Source organism: Labrus mixtus, chromosome 9 (assembly GCF_963584025.1).
Source record: "Labrus mixtus chromosome 9, fLabMix1.1, whole genome shotgun sequence".
Lineage (NCBI taxonomy): Eukaryota > Metazoa > Chordata > Actinopteri > Labriformes > Labridae > Labrus > Labrus mixtus.
The window spans coordinates 29,671,066-29,686,142 of NC_083620.1; the positions used below are offsets into that span (position 1 = coordinate 29,671,066).

The 15,077-nt window shown below is 45.4% G+C and overlaps 1 protein-coding gene across 3 annotated transcripts in view; it reads right to left on the reverse strand.

Annotated features, from left to right (window-relative positions):
- Positions 1-283: 283 nt before the first annotated feature.
- LOC132980921 (fibroblast growth factor 12-like) overlaps positions 284-15,077 on the reverse strand; it is a 55,114-nt gene continuing 40,320 nt past the window's right edge. For 2 of the 3 annotated variants that reach the window (XM_061047300.1, XM_061047299.1), the window contains exons 2-5: positions 10,336-10,446; positions 8,152-8,255; positions 4,330-4,528; positions 284-2,593 (exon numbers count right to left, since the gene is read on the reverse strand). In XM_061047300.1, the coding sequence (XP_060903283.1) occupies positions 2,442-2,593; positions 4,330-4,528; positions 8,152-8,255; positions 10,336-10,446 (566 nt within the window). In that variant the 3' untranslated portion in view covers positions 284-2,441. Of the gene's footprint in view, positions 2,594-4,329; positions 4,529-8,151; positions 8,256-10,335; positions 10,447-14,670 lie in introns of all 3 variants that reach the window. The other variant, XM_061047301.1, reaches the window with a different exon arrangement.

Below are 15,077 nucleotides of genomic sequence, written 5' to 3' on the forward strand. Positions count from 1 at the left end.
TGGAGTGTTTTTACTAAACCACAGGAACAGGAAATACAAAACTTTGTTTTTTGTTAGCTGTGTGAGAACTGAAACGGCTGCAATAGAATTGAATTAGGTGTAAAAATGTTTTTAGCATGAAGGCCAGAAATCAACTGCTAAAAAAAAACCTGAGATTAAAAAAAAGTAAGAGTTGATTCATTTGGCGTTTTTGAAGAGAAACTCGTATTAGTTTGTGTGAATCATTAATTCTAGTCACTAATAATCCGTCATTACGCTGATGACAAGGCGCTGTTACAACAAGTTCAGTCCTGCAACACAGAAACAATCAGCTCTTATCAAAAGAACCAATCACAAAGCTGGAGACACTGATGTAGTATCGACTGAAGGATTAATGTTTAAAATCAGCCCGCCCATTTTTTTTTATAAGTGCACCAATCAGAGCTCAGCGTGGCCGACTGCATCACAACAAGAGGACGAGTCTGCTGAGGTGAAAAGAAAACATACAATCGTGTTCAAAGTGAGAGGACAGTGAGGCTCTAAAACATGCTGAGTCATTTAGCAACACGTTAGCATCACATCAGATCAGATCACCCAGCGGATCATAGCGAGCTGTGAACGCGCCCTGACAAGAGCGATAAGAGAGTCGAGCCGCCTGCCCGGTTCAGTCCTGTTCAGACCGGATCAGAGTTACACAACACAGCTGTTAGTGTCTCCATAAATCATTTAAAACCCCCAAACGGCTGCGGGGGCGTCTTTTGGAACACACATCATGCAATATTTCTGCCTGCTACTCCTCCACTCTCTGAAACTATTTCCTCCATCAGACCCTGAACGCAACACGAGGACAGAACCGGGAGGACGATTTTCTGCCTATCGTTGGACGTCACATTCCTGCTCGTCACCACGTTTAGCGCGAGATCCTTCCTTACAAACAGCTCTACCTTCATTTCTAGAAACTCATCCTGCAGAGAGATCTTCAGATAACAGATTCACGAGTTTTCTGACCAAATTCACCTGATCCCTTGTCCTCGATTTGTTGCCCTGCGTTTTGTCTCTCAGGCTGCTCAAACCTTCTGTCAGGAAGTGTTCGATGTGGCTTCTTGCCATTTAAATCTGACAAGTTTAAGAGTTTGCCGTTGGGATCATTAGTTTTGTTTTGGTCGTTCTGATATTTAAACCTTCCAGATATTTCTCAGAAAACCGAACACTGCCTCGCCTGGGTTCATGACGCCGTCTGAAAAAGCACGCAGGTCAAATTTCGTGAGGTCTGTCTGCACGGAAAGACGAACAAACAACCATAAAAATTAACTATTTGTTAAACATGACAGGACTGGGAGGAGGCCATCTTTGTTGAGAAAAGGCAATAGGAAACACATTGGCGTCTTTTGGCAATTGAATTTAACTGATTCAACTTTGATATTTAGAAAACTTTAGAGCAAAGCCTGAAGACAAAAGTCAGGGCTGAACGAGGTACATGTATGTCTTTAAGTTAAGTTCTATCTTAAATTAGTTTAACTTTAATAATCCTGTATTTTGATTCTGTCTCCTCTACGTTCTCGCTTTCTGAAGGTTGTTTTAGTAGGAATCAGGTGAAAGCAGTTTCTGTCTGGATGGAAGGAAATCGACGTAATTGTGCCCGAGGATTTAAAAAAGCAGGAAAGTGAAATTCATGTGATCTGTAGAAACACCAGCATGCTTCATCTAATCTGCACCCAGAAGCTCCGAGGACTCGCCAGGCTTTCAAATCACAAACAGGAACCAGTCCGGTCCAAACAGAACACATAGTCCTTTTCCCCTTCTGAAGCTTTTTATCGGCAGTGTCTGCAACCAAACCCGACGTCTCCCCGAGCAGAAAAAGAACGTGAGAAACAAACGAGACGTGGCAGCCGAAGGAGACAGAGTGTAAGATCTCTTCTCTCTGATTAGACAGAACAACACGGAGAGGAAGTAGAAGAAGAAGAAGAAGCGCGGTGTGAAGAAAGTGCGAGAGTTTTTGCATTCATTAGGAAATGAAAGAGGTGAAGTTTCTACATGGCTTAAAGCTTCAGAGTTCTCAGCGCTCGCTCAACTCGGGAAAACATTTAGTCATCATCGTGACTGCGATGATGATGATGATGATGATGATGATTACAAAGAAGCGATGAAGAGTAGGTGTGCTAGCCTCCGGGCGCCGAACCAGCAGGGCTTTTTGCATAAACTGTAAATCATCATCATCAACGTCCTGATCATTTTCAAACAAGCCCCTCCCCCTCGCCGCCCTCCCCCGTTAGATTTAAAACATTTCAACATGAGCAAGAAGATTTTTTTTAGCTTCTTTTTTTTTTGTTTCGTTGTTGTTGTCGCCGTCGTTGTTGTCTTCGTGGCGGTTGTTGTCGTCGTCGGTGTGGTTGTAGTTGAACAGAGGGAGTGTTAAAATGGGAGTTCTCCTCCTTCTCCTGGCCTGTCGGGGGCGCTGCAGGCTATGATCCGTCCTGCTCTGTGCAGTCCTCCTGCTGCTCCTGCAGGGCCTCCCGGCTCTGCGCTCGCTCCCCACCGTTCAGCGTCGGGCTCCGCGAGGACTTCAGCAGCTTCTCCTCGAGCTCGTGCAGCGACGGCTCCTTATACATGCAGACTGTGGGGGAGGAGGGGGGGAAGGGGGAGGGAGGAGAAAAGAAATACGTTATTAAATCTTTTGGATGTAACGTTGTCAGAGCAGCAAAATAAAAAGTTATCAGATAAAATCTATAAGTCAGGTTTTTATCCAAACAAACCCGCCCCTCACCTTTGAGCTTGAGTCGTGAGCGAGGGACGTCCAGGAGCCCCGTGTCGGACAATCTAAGGGGCCTAGATAAACTGGAGGGGCTAAGGAGGTAGGCTATGCACGGGGGGGCCAGAGAAAAGTCACCAGATAATGATCCAGTGGTGGTAAAATAAGTTACGCACATAGAGTGAGGTTTCGTCTGCATACAAGGAGATATTATTTCTAATTTCTTGATCTTCAAATCAAAAAGCAGCACAAATCTACCAGAAACAACAAACATGATTTATGTTGTTGCTAGAGATAATAAAAGAAACAGCTGAGTTAGAAAACACGATCAGAACAGCCACAAATGTTAACTTAAAGTTTGACGGTTTGATGAACATTTACACTAAAAAAATATCAATTTAGCCATTTAAACATGAACTCCATTATGTTTGTGATACCTGTTAACACACTTATGGCGAGGGACGTCCAGGAGCCCCGTGTCGGACGATCTAAGGGGCCTAGATAAAGTGGAGGGGCTAAGCAGGTAGGCTATGCACGGGGGGGCCGAGCCACTTGGCTTTAAAAACAAACAGAACCTTAAAATTGATTCAGAATCGTATTTGAAGCCAGTGGGATTGTGACATCTTAGATTAAAAAAAAATCAGCAGAGGGCTGATTCACACTGGATAAAAAAAACATGTAAAAGCAAAACGACATGTTTCTAAAATCGTCGATCGGTCCGTTTTCTTTCAGTCAATATTTCATCAAAACATTAAATATTTAATTTAAAGCAGCTGTGAGGATCTTCCAGTTTGTGTGGATTTTGGCGCCCCCTGTGGACAAAGTATGAAGAGTCTCCTTTAAAGCTCTGGTAATCCAGGTTTGGTAATCCTTGAAAGTCTATACCTTGAAACCTTGATACCCAGCTTGTCTTTAAATTAGGATTGTGAGCTGGATTATCTGATCCTTGGAGTTTGAGCAGTTAATCGCGATTAATCGTAAGTTTAAAGTTTAAGTTACTGATGTAACTGTGGCTCTCTGAAGTCTGGAGAGTCCGGGTAAAATACAGACAAAAACAGCAAATAGGGGCCGCTGGTAGCCTCAGGGTTAGTGCATGCGGCCCAGGAACAGAGGTTATAGAGGGCGCTCCGGGTGCAAGGTCGATGTAAAGAAGTTACACAAGAAGAGGAAGAGGAGGTTGAAGGAGAAGGACAGAGGTTGTGGGGGGGTTGTGAGGAAGGTGATAGTCATCAGGTATTTTAAAATAAAGGGGGGGGGGGGGGGGGTAGAGCTGCTGAAAGCAGAGAGGGAGCTTCATGTTTCCTGTTAAACCTCTCTCTGTGATATTAGAGCTTCACCGTGTCCTGCAGGACGACCTGCTTCACCTCCGGTCTCTTCTCCTTCACCTCATGGAGCCCACACCATCCCCAGGCTCACAGACCCACGCGTCCCACACCAGCCCTGGGCTCACAGACCCCCGCGGCCCACACCAGCCCTGGGCTCACAGACCCCCGGGTCCCGCACCAGCCCCGGGCTTGTTCAGGATGATTGATAAATGTTACTCTTCTCGCAATCAACACATTTATTTGGAATAATCCAATGAGTGTGTGTGTGTGTCGCACCTTCGATGGGTCTGGGGACAAAGTGTGAGCAGGGTTTGGTCTTCTTCACGCGGTTCCCCTTCATGACGACTCCGTCCTTGTTGAGGCCGAGGAACCAGGCCCGGCCCGACTCGTGCTGCCGGTACAGCGTGGACGAGTAGATGACGTAGTAGTTCTCGAACACCGACTCCTTGAATTTACACTCTGCTGTGAACACATCCTGACACACAAACACACAAACACACAGAGCGTTTTTACTCATACACTAAAGGTTTTCAAATTGTTATTCTGGTATTTAAGAACCTGCAGCTCGGATTTCTCTACAGACACAGACCGTTTTTTTTAATAAGAAACTGGTTTTGTGTAGACAGAAACATCCGTTACATTGCTCTACTGAAGACTGAAGTGTTGGATCTGAAATACTTTAAGGGCTTATTATGCGACTTGATGTTGCCCTTGAGCACCAGCATGAAACCAAAACAACTCGCGGTGCATTGTTGTGTTAGCATGCTAATGTTAGCAATCTTTATTCTGCTCGTATCTTCACACTGCATGTAAATTTACCTGAAATGAGCGTGATCTAGAAACACAGTTAAGCAGTGAGTACAGTATGTTATTCTTCTTTTCTCTAGTCCCTCAATTAAACAACTTTTATACACGAGGGGAGGAGTCAGCCGGCCGTCCGGGCGATGTAAACAAAGTGAAGATAGGACTCTGAAAACTCTGAAAACATCACAGACAGTGGGACTCGGGTGTTACACCCATTGTAGACAGTCATGACTCACAGAGTTATTTTCAGAGGAGATACTTGATTTATATTATATTTAAGTGTGAAAAATCACATATAAAGCCTTTAAAGGACCATAATGTGTCGTATATTACTGTTCCAGCAACACCGTCCCTGATAGGTTGTATTGACTGGCTGTCAAGCTAGAGAGGAGGCGGGCCTTGTCCTTTAGATTAGCCGAGGTGGTCAAAAGGACGACAGTAGGACGGTGTGGATGCCCATGGATTTTTGTGCGCATGGATTTATAATTTGTAGGCAGCGTTTCTGAAAGTTCATATGAATCAAAGATAAAACTTTGAGATGAGCTGGCTGATGGAGTGTGTGGTCGAAAGCTCTGTGTAAAAGCTTGTTGTTAAATACTGACTGTCCAGGCCAAAGGGGGGTCTGCTGGGAACTGTTAATGTAAATATAGAACATTTCAGCCACCTCCAGGTATAACAGGTGTGTGTGTGTGTGTGTGTGTCTGTGTGTGTGTGTGTGTGTGTGTGTGTGTGTGAGTGCCCTCTGATAAAACAGGTGGTCAGGGAGAAGAGCCAATCAGAGCAGAACGAACCCAGACGATGCAGAAAACGATGCATCTTCAACAAAAACATTTAAACTGTTCTCCTGATTCTGCAAACATCACAGATAAATATGTTCAGGTTTTATCATTTATTCCACACAAACACGTAGGAGGTGCACGCAGCGACGGTGAGAGGACGACACAAACGCACAAACCAATCACAGACGGGTGAAGAGAAGAGCGAGGAGGGAGAAAGAGAGAGCTTCAGGGGGAGACCGGAGAACGAGAGGAGAGGAGAGGAGGGGATGCATGATGAAAACGGTTTGTCTCCTGCCAGCAGGCGGCCGGCGTCACATACCAGGACATGTGATGGTTCAGATGAACAGTGTTTAGACAGCGCGGCCTCTCAGCTCACACTCCACAACTTTACTATAAACCGAGTGTGTGAGGCTGCTCGGCTCTGTGAGAGGAAGAAAAACATGCTGTCCTCTTTTTTATGTAACCGGCGCTCCTCTGCAGCTGCAACTTCTGACAGAACCTCACTAACCTCTCGAAGGATTGTCATGACTGTAGATTTTTCAAACTTTCATATGATTCTAGTAAATATCAAAAGATAGAGAGACCCGTTTTGATATTGCGGCACTAAAGGTAGAAGTCCTAGTCACCAGATAATGATCCAGTGGTGGCAAAATAAGTTACGCACATAGAGCGAGGTATCGTCTGCATACAAAGAGATATTATTTCTAATTTCTTGATCTTCAAATCAAAAAGCTGCACAAATCTCCCAGAAACAACAAACATGATGTATGTTGTTGCTAGAGATAATAAAAGAAACAGTTGAGTTAGAAAACACGATCAGAACAGCCACAAATGTTAACTTAGATTTTGAAGGTTTGAGGAACATTTACACTAAAATAATATCAATTTAGCCATTTAAACATGAACTCCATTATGTTTGTGTTACCTGTTAACACACTTCTACAAAGTGGTGTCACCATATAAATTAACATTTTAGACTTAAAGGAAGAATGTGCAACTTTTTGATCTAGTAGATGGCGCCCTTGAGCACCAGCATGAAACCAAAACAAACTGCTGTTTAGCCACACCTCCTCCATACTGAAGCCTCCGCTCTCCTACAGAGACACACCTCCAACCCCCTTCTACTCACATTCACATGAAGAAGTTATGGGCAAGCAGTGGACAAACTTTTCCTTTGCTTGAGCTGCGATCACCTGTGTTCTGCATTGTTGTGTTAGCATGCTAATGTTAGCGCTCTTTAGTTAGCTCGTAGCTTCACATTGCATGTAAACTGACACAGAATGAGCGAGATCTAAAAACTCTTACTAACATCCAAATAATCAGTGAGTACGTTCTTCTTCTTCTCTCTAGTTCTTGACTAAAACAGCTTTTATACACAAGGGGAGGAGCCGGCCGTCCCGTCCATGTAAACACGGCTCTGACAACAACACAGCCAGCGGGACTCGAGCTTCTCCCTCATTGTAGACAGTCATGACTCAGAGACACATTTACACAGGAGAGACTGGATCTCTGATATATTTATGTGTAACATGTTGCACATTCTTCCTTTAACTTCCGTTTATCTGATTTGACTACGTGGTCATAGAGAGGGTTACCATCCTGGAATAATGTCAGAGTAAGAGAGGGTTTCCTGTCCTTCCGGCTGTGACACTTTGTTTTACAGAACCTCCATGACTTTCTGTTTGCACTTTGTCTTCTGTATCATCCTCTCCATTATCTCTACTCCTGCATCACTCCGTCTCCTTTTTTTATGCTGTGCACACAGCAACTGAAGAATTGCATTTTAAAGTTTTATGGAAGGAGTAGACGTGAATTATAGATAGTGGATGGACTCGCTGAGGCGGAGTAGCGATGCAACAACTGTAGCTGGACTCTGCATTGCAGACTCATCAGGCCTACGTCCTGCTACCTGCTGTCATTATTAAATATCACTGTTATCTTACAAAATTGTGCGACTAGGGTGTCGTTCTTTTATAGCCTAATGGTAACTTTTTTACTTTCATTGATTACGCTAAGATCATCTTCATGAACAAAACGTGTAAGTGTCATAAAATATTTTTTTGCCAGAGCTTAAAAACATAAAATAAAACCTGTAGCCATTTGTTGCTGGTGCGGTGCTAACTTCTGGGTTGACCTTAATTAATGTGTCATCCCGGTGCCACTCTAACGGCTGATAATTTAGCTAACCCCCCCGCTCTTAAGTTTCACCTTCTGCTCCAGATGTTGGCACACTTGACTCCAAACACATGATGGACACAAGTCTTTATCCGCTGCATCATCCAGTCAGAAAGAAATCACGTTATTCATCTTTGATTTTAAGGATCAAAATGTTTTTCCAGAAGGTTAAAAATAAGTTGATTATTTCGAGTTCATTACATAAGAATCGTCAAAGTCTATTTAAGCACTCTGAGTCGATGGGGTCGAATATTTATAAGTGAAACGTTTAAAGGATCACATAAACTGATGATGTGTGAGACGAGCGGAGAGAAGGCTGGAGACAGAGAGCTTCTCTTACCGATGTGTAGAGGAATCCCTCTGCGTTCATGGCCATGTACAGTCCAGCCTTCACTCCCTGCATGGCCACCACCCTCAAACCTACAGGGATCAGGTTAAACAGAGCTGGAGGGCGAGAGAGAGAGAGAGAGAGAGAGAGAGACAGAGAGAGAGAGAGAGAGAGAGAGGGTTACTGCTCAAACACATCTAATAATAATAATCAAAACAACCCTTCTAAAAGTATCACATCTCTCCTTTAAAGTTTCAGATCATGAGGTAAACATATGTTGGAGTAATCCCAGGTTGAGTCTGCAGAGGGCGCTAAACGGATTGTTCTGCTAATCACGCCATAGTTCCCCGATATGAAACCAAGTATTTTACCAGACGGCTTCAAGCCTCTACGTAAGCTGCTGGAACCTCTTACATAGACTCTCTTCTCCCAGCACTGGAGAGCAGCCCTCCCCTGGCAGCCCTGCAGCGTTCTGCCCTCCTGAAGGCTTCCAGAGAGCTGGCCAATCAGGAGAAAGAAGGCACATGGGGAGGAATGTGTATGAATGGATGAGTTAATACTGATGGACTCTTTACTCAGCAGCCTCTACCATCAGTGTGTTAATGTGTAGGTGTGACCTGCGGAGTAAAAGAGCTTTGAGGGGTCAGAAGACGAGAAAATAAATAAACAAGCTCAAGTCCATTTACCGCTTAAAACTCGTCAGCATCGATCGCCGTTTGAATCTGGATGTGACGCTGAGCTACCAGCTGATGAAGTGAGAGAGAACGACTGAATAAAAGAATGATATAAAGGAGCGGGTGGGGGTTGTGGGGGTAGAGGGACGGAGTGATGGGAGGTGATTTAATCCTCGGGGACACTGAGCTGCAGTGTGGGTGAGGATGAGGAGGAGGAGGTGGAGGAGGAAGAGGCCTGTGGCGATGGCTGTTGTTAATCCTCCTTTATTTAACTCAGAGACTGAGATGATCTGAGAGAGAGAGAGAGAGGGGGGAATCCAAAACATCTCCTCCTCCTCCTCTTGTCCTCCTTTTTCTTCTGTCTTTAAACGCAGCAGCAGCAGAATCTGTAATCCTGAGCTCATCCGGCCTGTAGTTGTGTGGTTATTAGATGTGTACCATTCGTCCAAAAACGTTGATTTATAGACTCAATGATCAACAAAGCAAAGGGACAAACACCCGTCCATATTCTCATCTTCTACATATGACATTATTCTCATACAGGAGCACCTTCAAGCCCCAGGCAGACCATTGTGGTGGTTGTATTTATATTAATCTTTATCATTTTGCATCAGGACGGGAGTGAAAAACCACTCCGGTATCCGCCTCTAGTTCAAAGTGAGGACGTTTTATATCATGTCAGGATCTTTTAAAATGTTGTCTCACACTTAGAGTAACAACCGGAGCCTGTCAGGGACAAAAACAAACACTCTGAGTGGACACACTTTGATGTCAGCCCGTTTGACGGCTGTGGGCTGAGATGTAAAACGCTGGAGCTGACTTCATGTTTCTCCGAGGCTTACACCTGCTTTCAGGCTTCACACAGGTGTAAGCTTCATGTTCAGCGTTCTCTAATGAGTCATTTCACTCCGAGCTGTGAACTGTCAGCTGTCGGGTTAGAGGAGACAAAAATTCAACCTCAGATCCAGCTGAACACGTTCTTATAAGCTTCATGAATATTTACGACGTTCATCAGGGATGTGATTCCGCTTCACATTTTACAACAGACGTTTGTACCTGCAGACTGTGTCGGTGAGTTCAACTCCTCAAATATTATCAAAATGACTTCTTAGCTGTAGTAATGAACGTTTGCGTAGTGATGTTGATTTCTATTTATTGACCGACGATTGCGTTAGCTCAATGCTAGCTCGATGCTAGCTCATGGAACGTAGCTCGGACTGGAAATACATTGTGTTAGCCGTATTTTGGTAGGTAGCTAACAGCATGCTAACGGTCGGGTTAGCATGCATTATATATATGTTTTATGTAGTAGTTGGTTTTGGACACAGCCAATGTCAGCTGCACGGCAGGAAGGAAATGTGGTGCCCCGTGTGAGGTCGCACCCCACATTTTAATGTCTACCCCACGTAAAGGATTCGTCAGAGTGTATGGTTACTAAGTGACGTTTTTATTGTTAAAAACGTTTGTGTCTCTTCTCACACACGTAAAGGAAGCGTGAAGGAGGCTCGCTGTGCACACTCACTGTTGTCGCTGTTCTCATCTTTGTTGCCGTTGATGGTTCCATCGGTCTGCATCTGCAGGTAGAACCCCTGCTCACTGAAGAGGCGGGTCACGATGCCCTTGAGCTGCGGCTCTGAAACACAAACACACACACACACACACACACACACACACACACACAGGTATGAGATTAACACACACAGGTAGTCATGTACAGGAGCATCATCGTCGTGTGTGTGTCCTCTTTCAACTCATTCATTATTCAGCTGCAGCAGTTTGACTTCACGTGCTGCTCTCAGCTCGCCATCACACACCTCATGCTGTCATGCATACTGTAGCACACACACACACACACACACACACACTCCTGTCTGTGTGGTTGTGTGTCTTCCCTCTCCTTATCATCACCTTTTGAACACGCCACCTCTTCCTTTTATTGGATGCAGTTTTATATAAAGTCCTCTCGTGTTAGTTCATCTTTCAGAGTGATTTCAGGAGGATTTATTTCATTGTCAGATAAAAGTCTCACACGTACGGAGGAAGGTTTGACTCCTGCAGCATCACATCCCTCCCTCCCTCCCTCCCTCCACAGACACTCCAGCAAACACAGTGAGAGCACGGAGCAGCTGACGGCTGAAGCGTCCTCTCCGAGTCAGCCGAAGGTGTGAACGCTGAAGAGATGACAATGTGGGCCAGAAGGACTCAACAGACCCAAAATACAGAGGAGCTAATGTGGAGCAGGCTGCTGTGCTACTTAACATCCACACAGACAGAAACAGGCGCACAGAAGTTTCCAGAATCACTCGACAACAAAGACTTTCATGAACAGTTCTCTGTACTGTAGAGACATTTGTAAGAAAGTGTACAAGTCAACACAAGTTATAACCTCATACATCCAAACAATCATGGATGCATCTCGTCAGCCGGAGTCTGGCTGCAAAGTAAAACAGCTTGTACCTACACTGCAAGCTAACGCACGCTAGCTCAAGCTAACCACCGGTGTTTGTCACCTTCCTGTCCAACAGGAAGTAGACCAACTCCACGTGTAAAAGGCAACACAAGGTTCACCCTCGTTTTAGAACGAGCTTTATCCACTTGGTGTTTCTCCTCACTCTGATTATATTTTCTCTTCTTTTGCTGCTACGTCCACGTCCGTCATATTCCCCGGTTTGAATGGCGTCCAATCAATGAATTGTATCCACTCCTAAACTCATCTGCTGAGCTGTCATTGGCTGGAGGAAACACACCAGCTCTGCCAAGAAACATCCCGAGTCAACCAGAACAAAGCAGAAGAGTAAAATCCAGTCAGAGGACAGAGTCTCTGCAGACACAGTCACCACCACACATGTATGGAGGCCCAGAAGGGACAATGGAGCAGCTTCACTTTAGGAGAAGTCTGTCTTTTATTTTGAAGGAAGAAGCTGCTGACTCCATCTTTAGGGGTACAACAGTCCTCGTTAAGATTCCTTATTAAGGAGTGCAGCTAACATTTACTCAGAGACAGATCAGAAACATTCACCTGGTTTGTTTTTGATGTTTAATTTCCAGGGAAAAGTAACCATCGGCGTGTTTCAGGTTCATCAGTTCTTCCTCTCACGGTGACAAACCGATGTCTGATAAAGTTATATTTATCAGAGTGTCAGGAGGTGTGAGGAGTGAGCTGCGAGTCTGAAAACACATCTCGCCTCATCACATACCGCCGAACGAAGACGGAGGTGATGACAACGTGGGGACTCGTGTTTTATCCAGAACTCATGATGAGCAGGAGGCGTGAGCTCGGGATCGAATAATAAAGATATTGTCATGACTCAAGCTTCACTACAAACCTGATATCAAAACGTTCTCATCCTCTCAGATGCTTATGGTTCTTCACATGATGCCCTACATTAGAAGGCTGGACGTCTTTCTGTGGATTTTGTGTTTTTATCTTCATTTCAGAATCAAAGGATTCAGAGGAAGATCTCCAGATAAGCACACTCTCCTGCACTGAGTACGCAGCAAACAGCGTCACTGATGTAAGACATCAAAGAGACAAAGTGCTGAGGTTGAAGTGACTCAGCAGCTAGCGGAGACGTCTGTACAAACTCTCACAAACTCTGAGAGAAGTTAAAGAAGTCTGTGGATGTAAACTGTGAGGAGCTGATTGGGCACAAGCTCCGTGTAATACTTCCTTTAACAAGCTGTTTGTTGTGCTGCCAAGAAAACATGAAGCGCTTTGCGGCAGCGGGGAGGCAGCTAACCAGAGACACAGCTCATAAATGTGTAAAAGCAGAAAGCCCGTCCGGCCAGTCCATCTCGCCGTGTCTCCTCCCGATCTCTCCGAGGAGTCCAAAAGTCTCCTCAGGAGGAGCTCAGGTCCACTTTGACTTCTCATCCCGCGAGATGCTTTTCTCTTATTTTATCAGTGAGGAGTCTCCGGAGGGAAACGCTGCTCTGAGTTCATCACAGGAGAAGCCTGAAACTCTCTGCCTCTTTCTTTTTTTACCTGCATTAAATATTTAAGATCTCTGATGAAAATTATGTAATGTTTTAGACAACTGCTGGCTGCATTTCAGCCGATGATACTGAGGAAGCTGCACTCACAGCTCAGAGTGAACTACATACCGTGCATGTTAACCAGTTAGTACAGATCTGTAGAGCTGCAGGTTCTTCTCCTGAGCTGAAGTCTCGGACACATAAAAATGTTCCCCTCATGATGTTTCAGATATCAGGGAGGAATATTTGAATACAGACACGTTGCACAATGAAAGTCAGAGACAGAATCAGGCGTCGTTTTTCTGTCCAGCATCAAGTTCACTGCTCGATTCTAAAAGACTGACGAGTCCGTCACCTTCAGGGTTTGTCTTCTGGTCTTACACTCAGTTATTGAGAGACGTGCTGCTCACACACAAGAGGCCCGATTACACACACACACAGGACCGGTGGACGTGTATTAGTGGAGAGAGCTACCAGACCAAACTCTATGATCCGCACCAGGACTTGAACCAGCGACCCTCTGGTTCCCAAACCAAGTCCCTACACATCTCAGCTGTGTTTACCCGCTGCAGACGTTACAGTCTGTTTACCCGCTGCAGACGTTACAGTCTGTTTACCTGTTGCAGACGTTACAGTCTGTTTACCCGCTGCAGACGTTACAGTCTGTTTACCCGCTGCAGACGTTACAGTCTGTTTACCCGCTGCAGACGTTACAGTCTGTTTACCCGCTGCAGACGTTACAGTCTGTTTACCTGCAGACGTTACAGTCTGTTTACCCGCTGCAGACGTTACAGTCTGTTTACCTGTTGCAAACGTTACAGTCTGTTTACCTGCTGCAGACGTTACAGTCTGTTTACCTGCTGCAGACGTTACAGTCTGTTTACCTGCAGACGTTACAGTCTGTTTACCTGCAGACGTTAGTCTGTTTACCTGCAGACGTTACAGTCTGTTTACCCGCTGCAGACGTTACAGTCTGTTTACCTGCTGCAGACGTTACAGTCTGTTTACCCGCTGCAGGCGTTACAGTCTGTTTACCTGCTGCAGACGTTACAGTCTGTTTACCTGCAGACGTTACAGTCTGTTTACCTGCAGACGTTACAGTCTGTTTACCTGTTGCAAACGTTACAGTCTGTTTACCTGCTGCAGACGTTACAGTCTGTTTACCTGCTGCAGACGTTACAGTCTGTTTACCTGCAGACGTTACAGTCTGTTTACCTGCAGACGTTACAGTCTGTTTACCTGCAGACGTTACAGTCTGTTTACCCGCTGCAGACGTTACAGTCTGTTTACCCGCTGCAGACGTTACAGTCTGTTTACCCGCTGCAGGCGTTACAGTCTGTTTACCTGCTGCAGACGTTACAGCCTGTTTACCTGCAGACGTTACAGTCTGTTTACCTGCTGCAGACGTTACAGTCTGTTTACCTGCTGCAGACGTTACAGTCTGTTTACCTGCAGACGTTACAGTCTGTTTACCTGCAGACGTTACAGTCTGTTTACCCGCTGCAGGCGTTACAGTCTGTTTACCCGCTGCAGACGTTACAGTCTGTTTACCCGCTGCAGACGTTACAGTCTGTTTACCTGCTGCAGACGTTACAGTCTGTTTACCTGCTGCAGACGTTACAGTCTGTTTACCTGCTGCAGACATTACAGTCTGTTTACCTGCTGCAGACATTACAGTCTGTTTACCTGCTGCAGACGTTACAGTCTGTTTACCTGCAGACGTTACAGTCTGTTTACCTGCTGCAGACGTTACAGTCTGTTTACCTGCAGACGTTACAGTCTGTTTACCCGCTGCAGACATTACAGTCTGTTTACCTGCTGCAGACGTTACAGTCTGTTTACCCGCTGCAGGCGTTACAGCAGCATGACTCTGTGAACTCACCTGGTTTCCTTCGTACAGGTTTCTTCTTCCCGCTGCAGAAGCGGACTTTGCTGAAGACGCTGAAGATGTGTCTCTCACACAGCGAGCGCGGGTCTTTAGTCGGACTCGTGCGTCTCTTGTTGGTAGTGACCTTTTCACTGTTGGACTCTCGGGCCTGACGCTTCTGTCGGATCAGGGAGCTGGCGATGGCCGCCGCCATCTCCCTGAGAGGTGGGCGGAGCCACCAGGGTGAAAATATCTGCTCCTGCTGTGTCTCAGTCCCTTATTGGTCCGAATCAGGAGACATGTCTGAAGGATAGAATCCACAGTGTCTGGAAAGTCTTCTTGTTGTGAAGCTTATATTCGCTCCATGATTCAAAACTGACTCAAAACTTTTTACATCCACCTTTAAAATCAGCAAGTTCCTG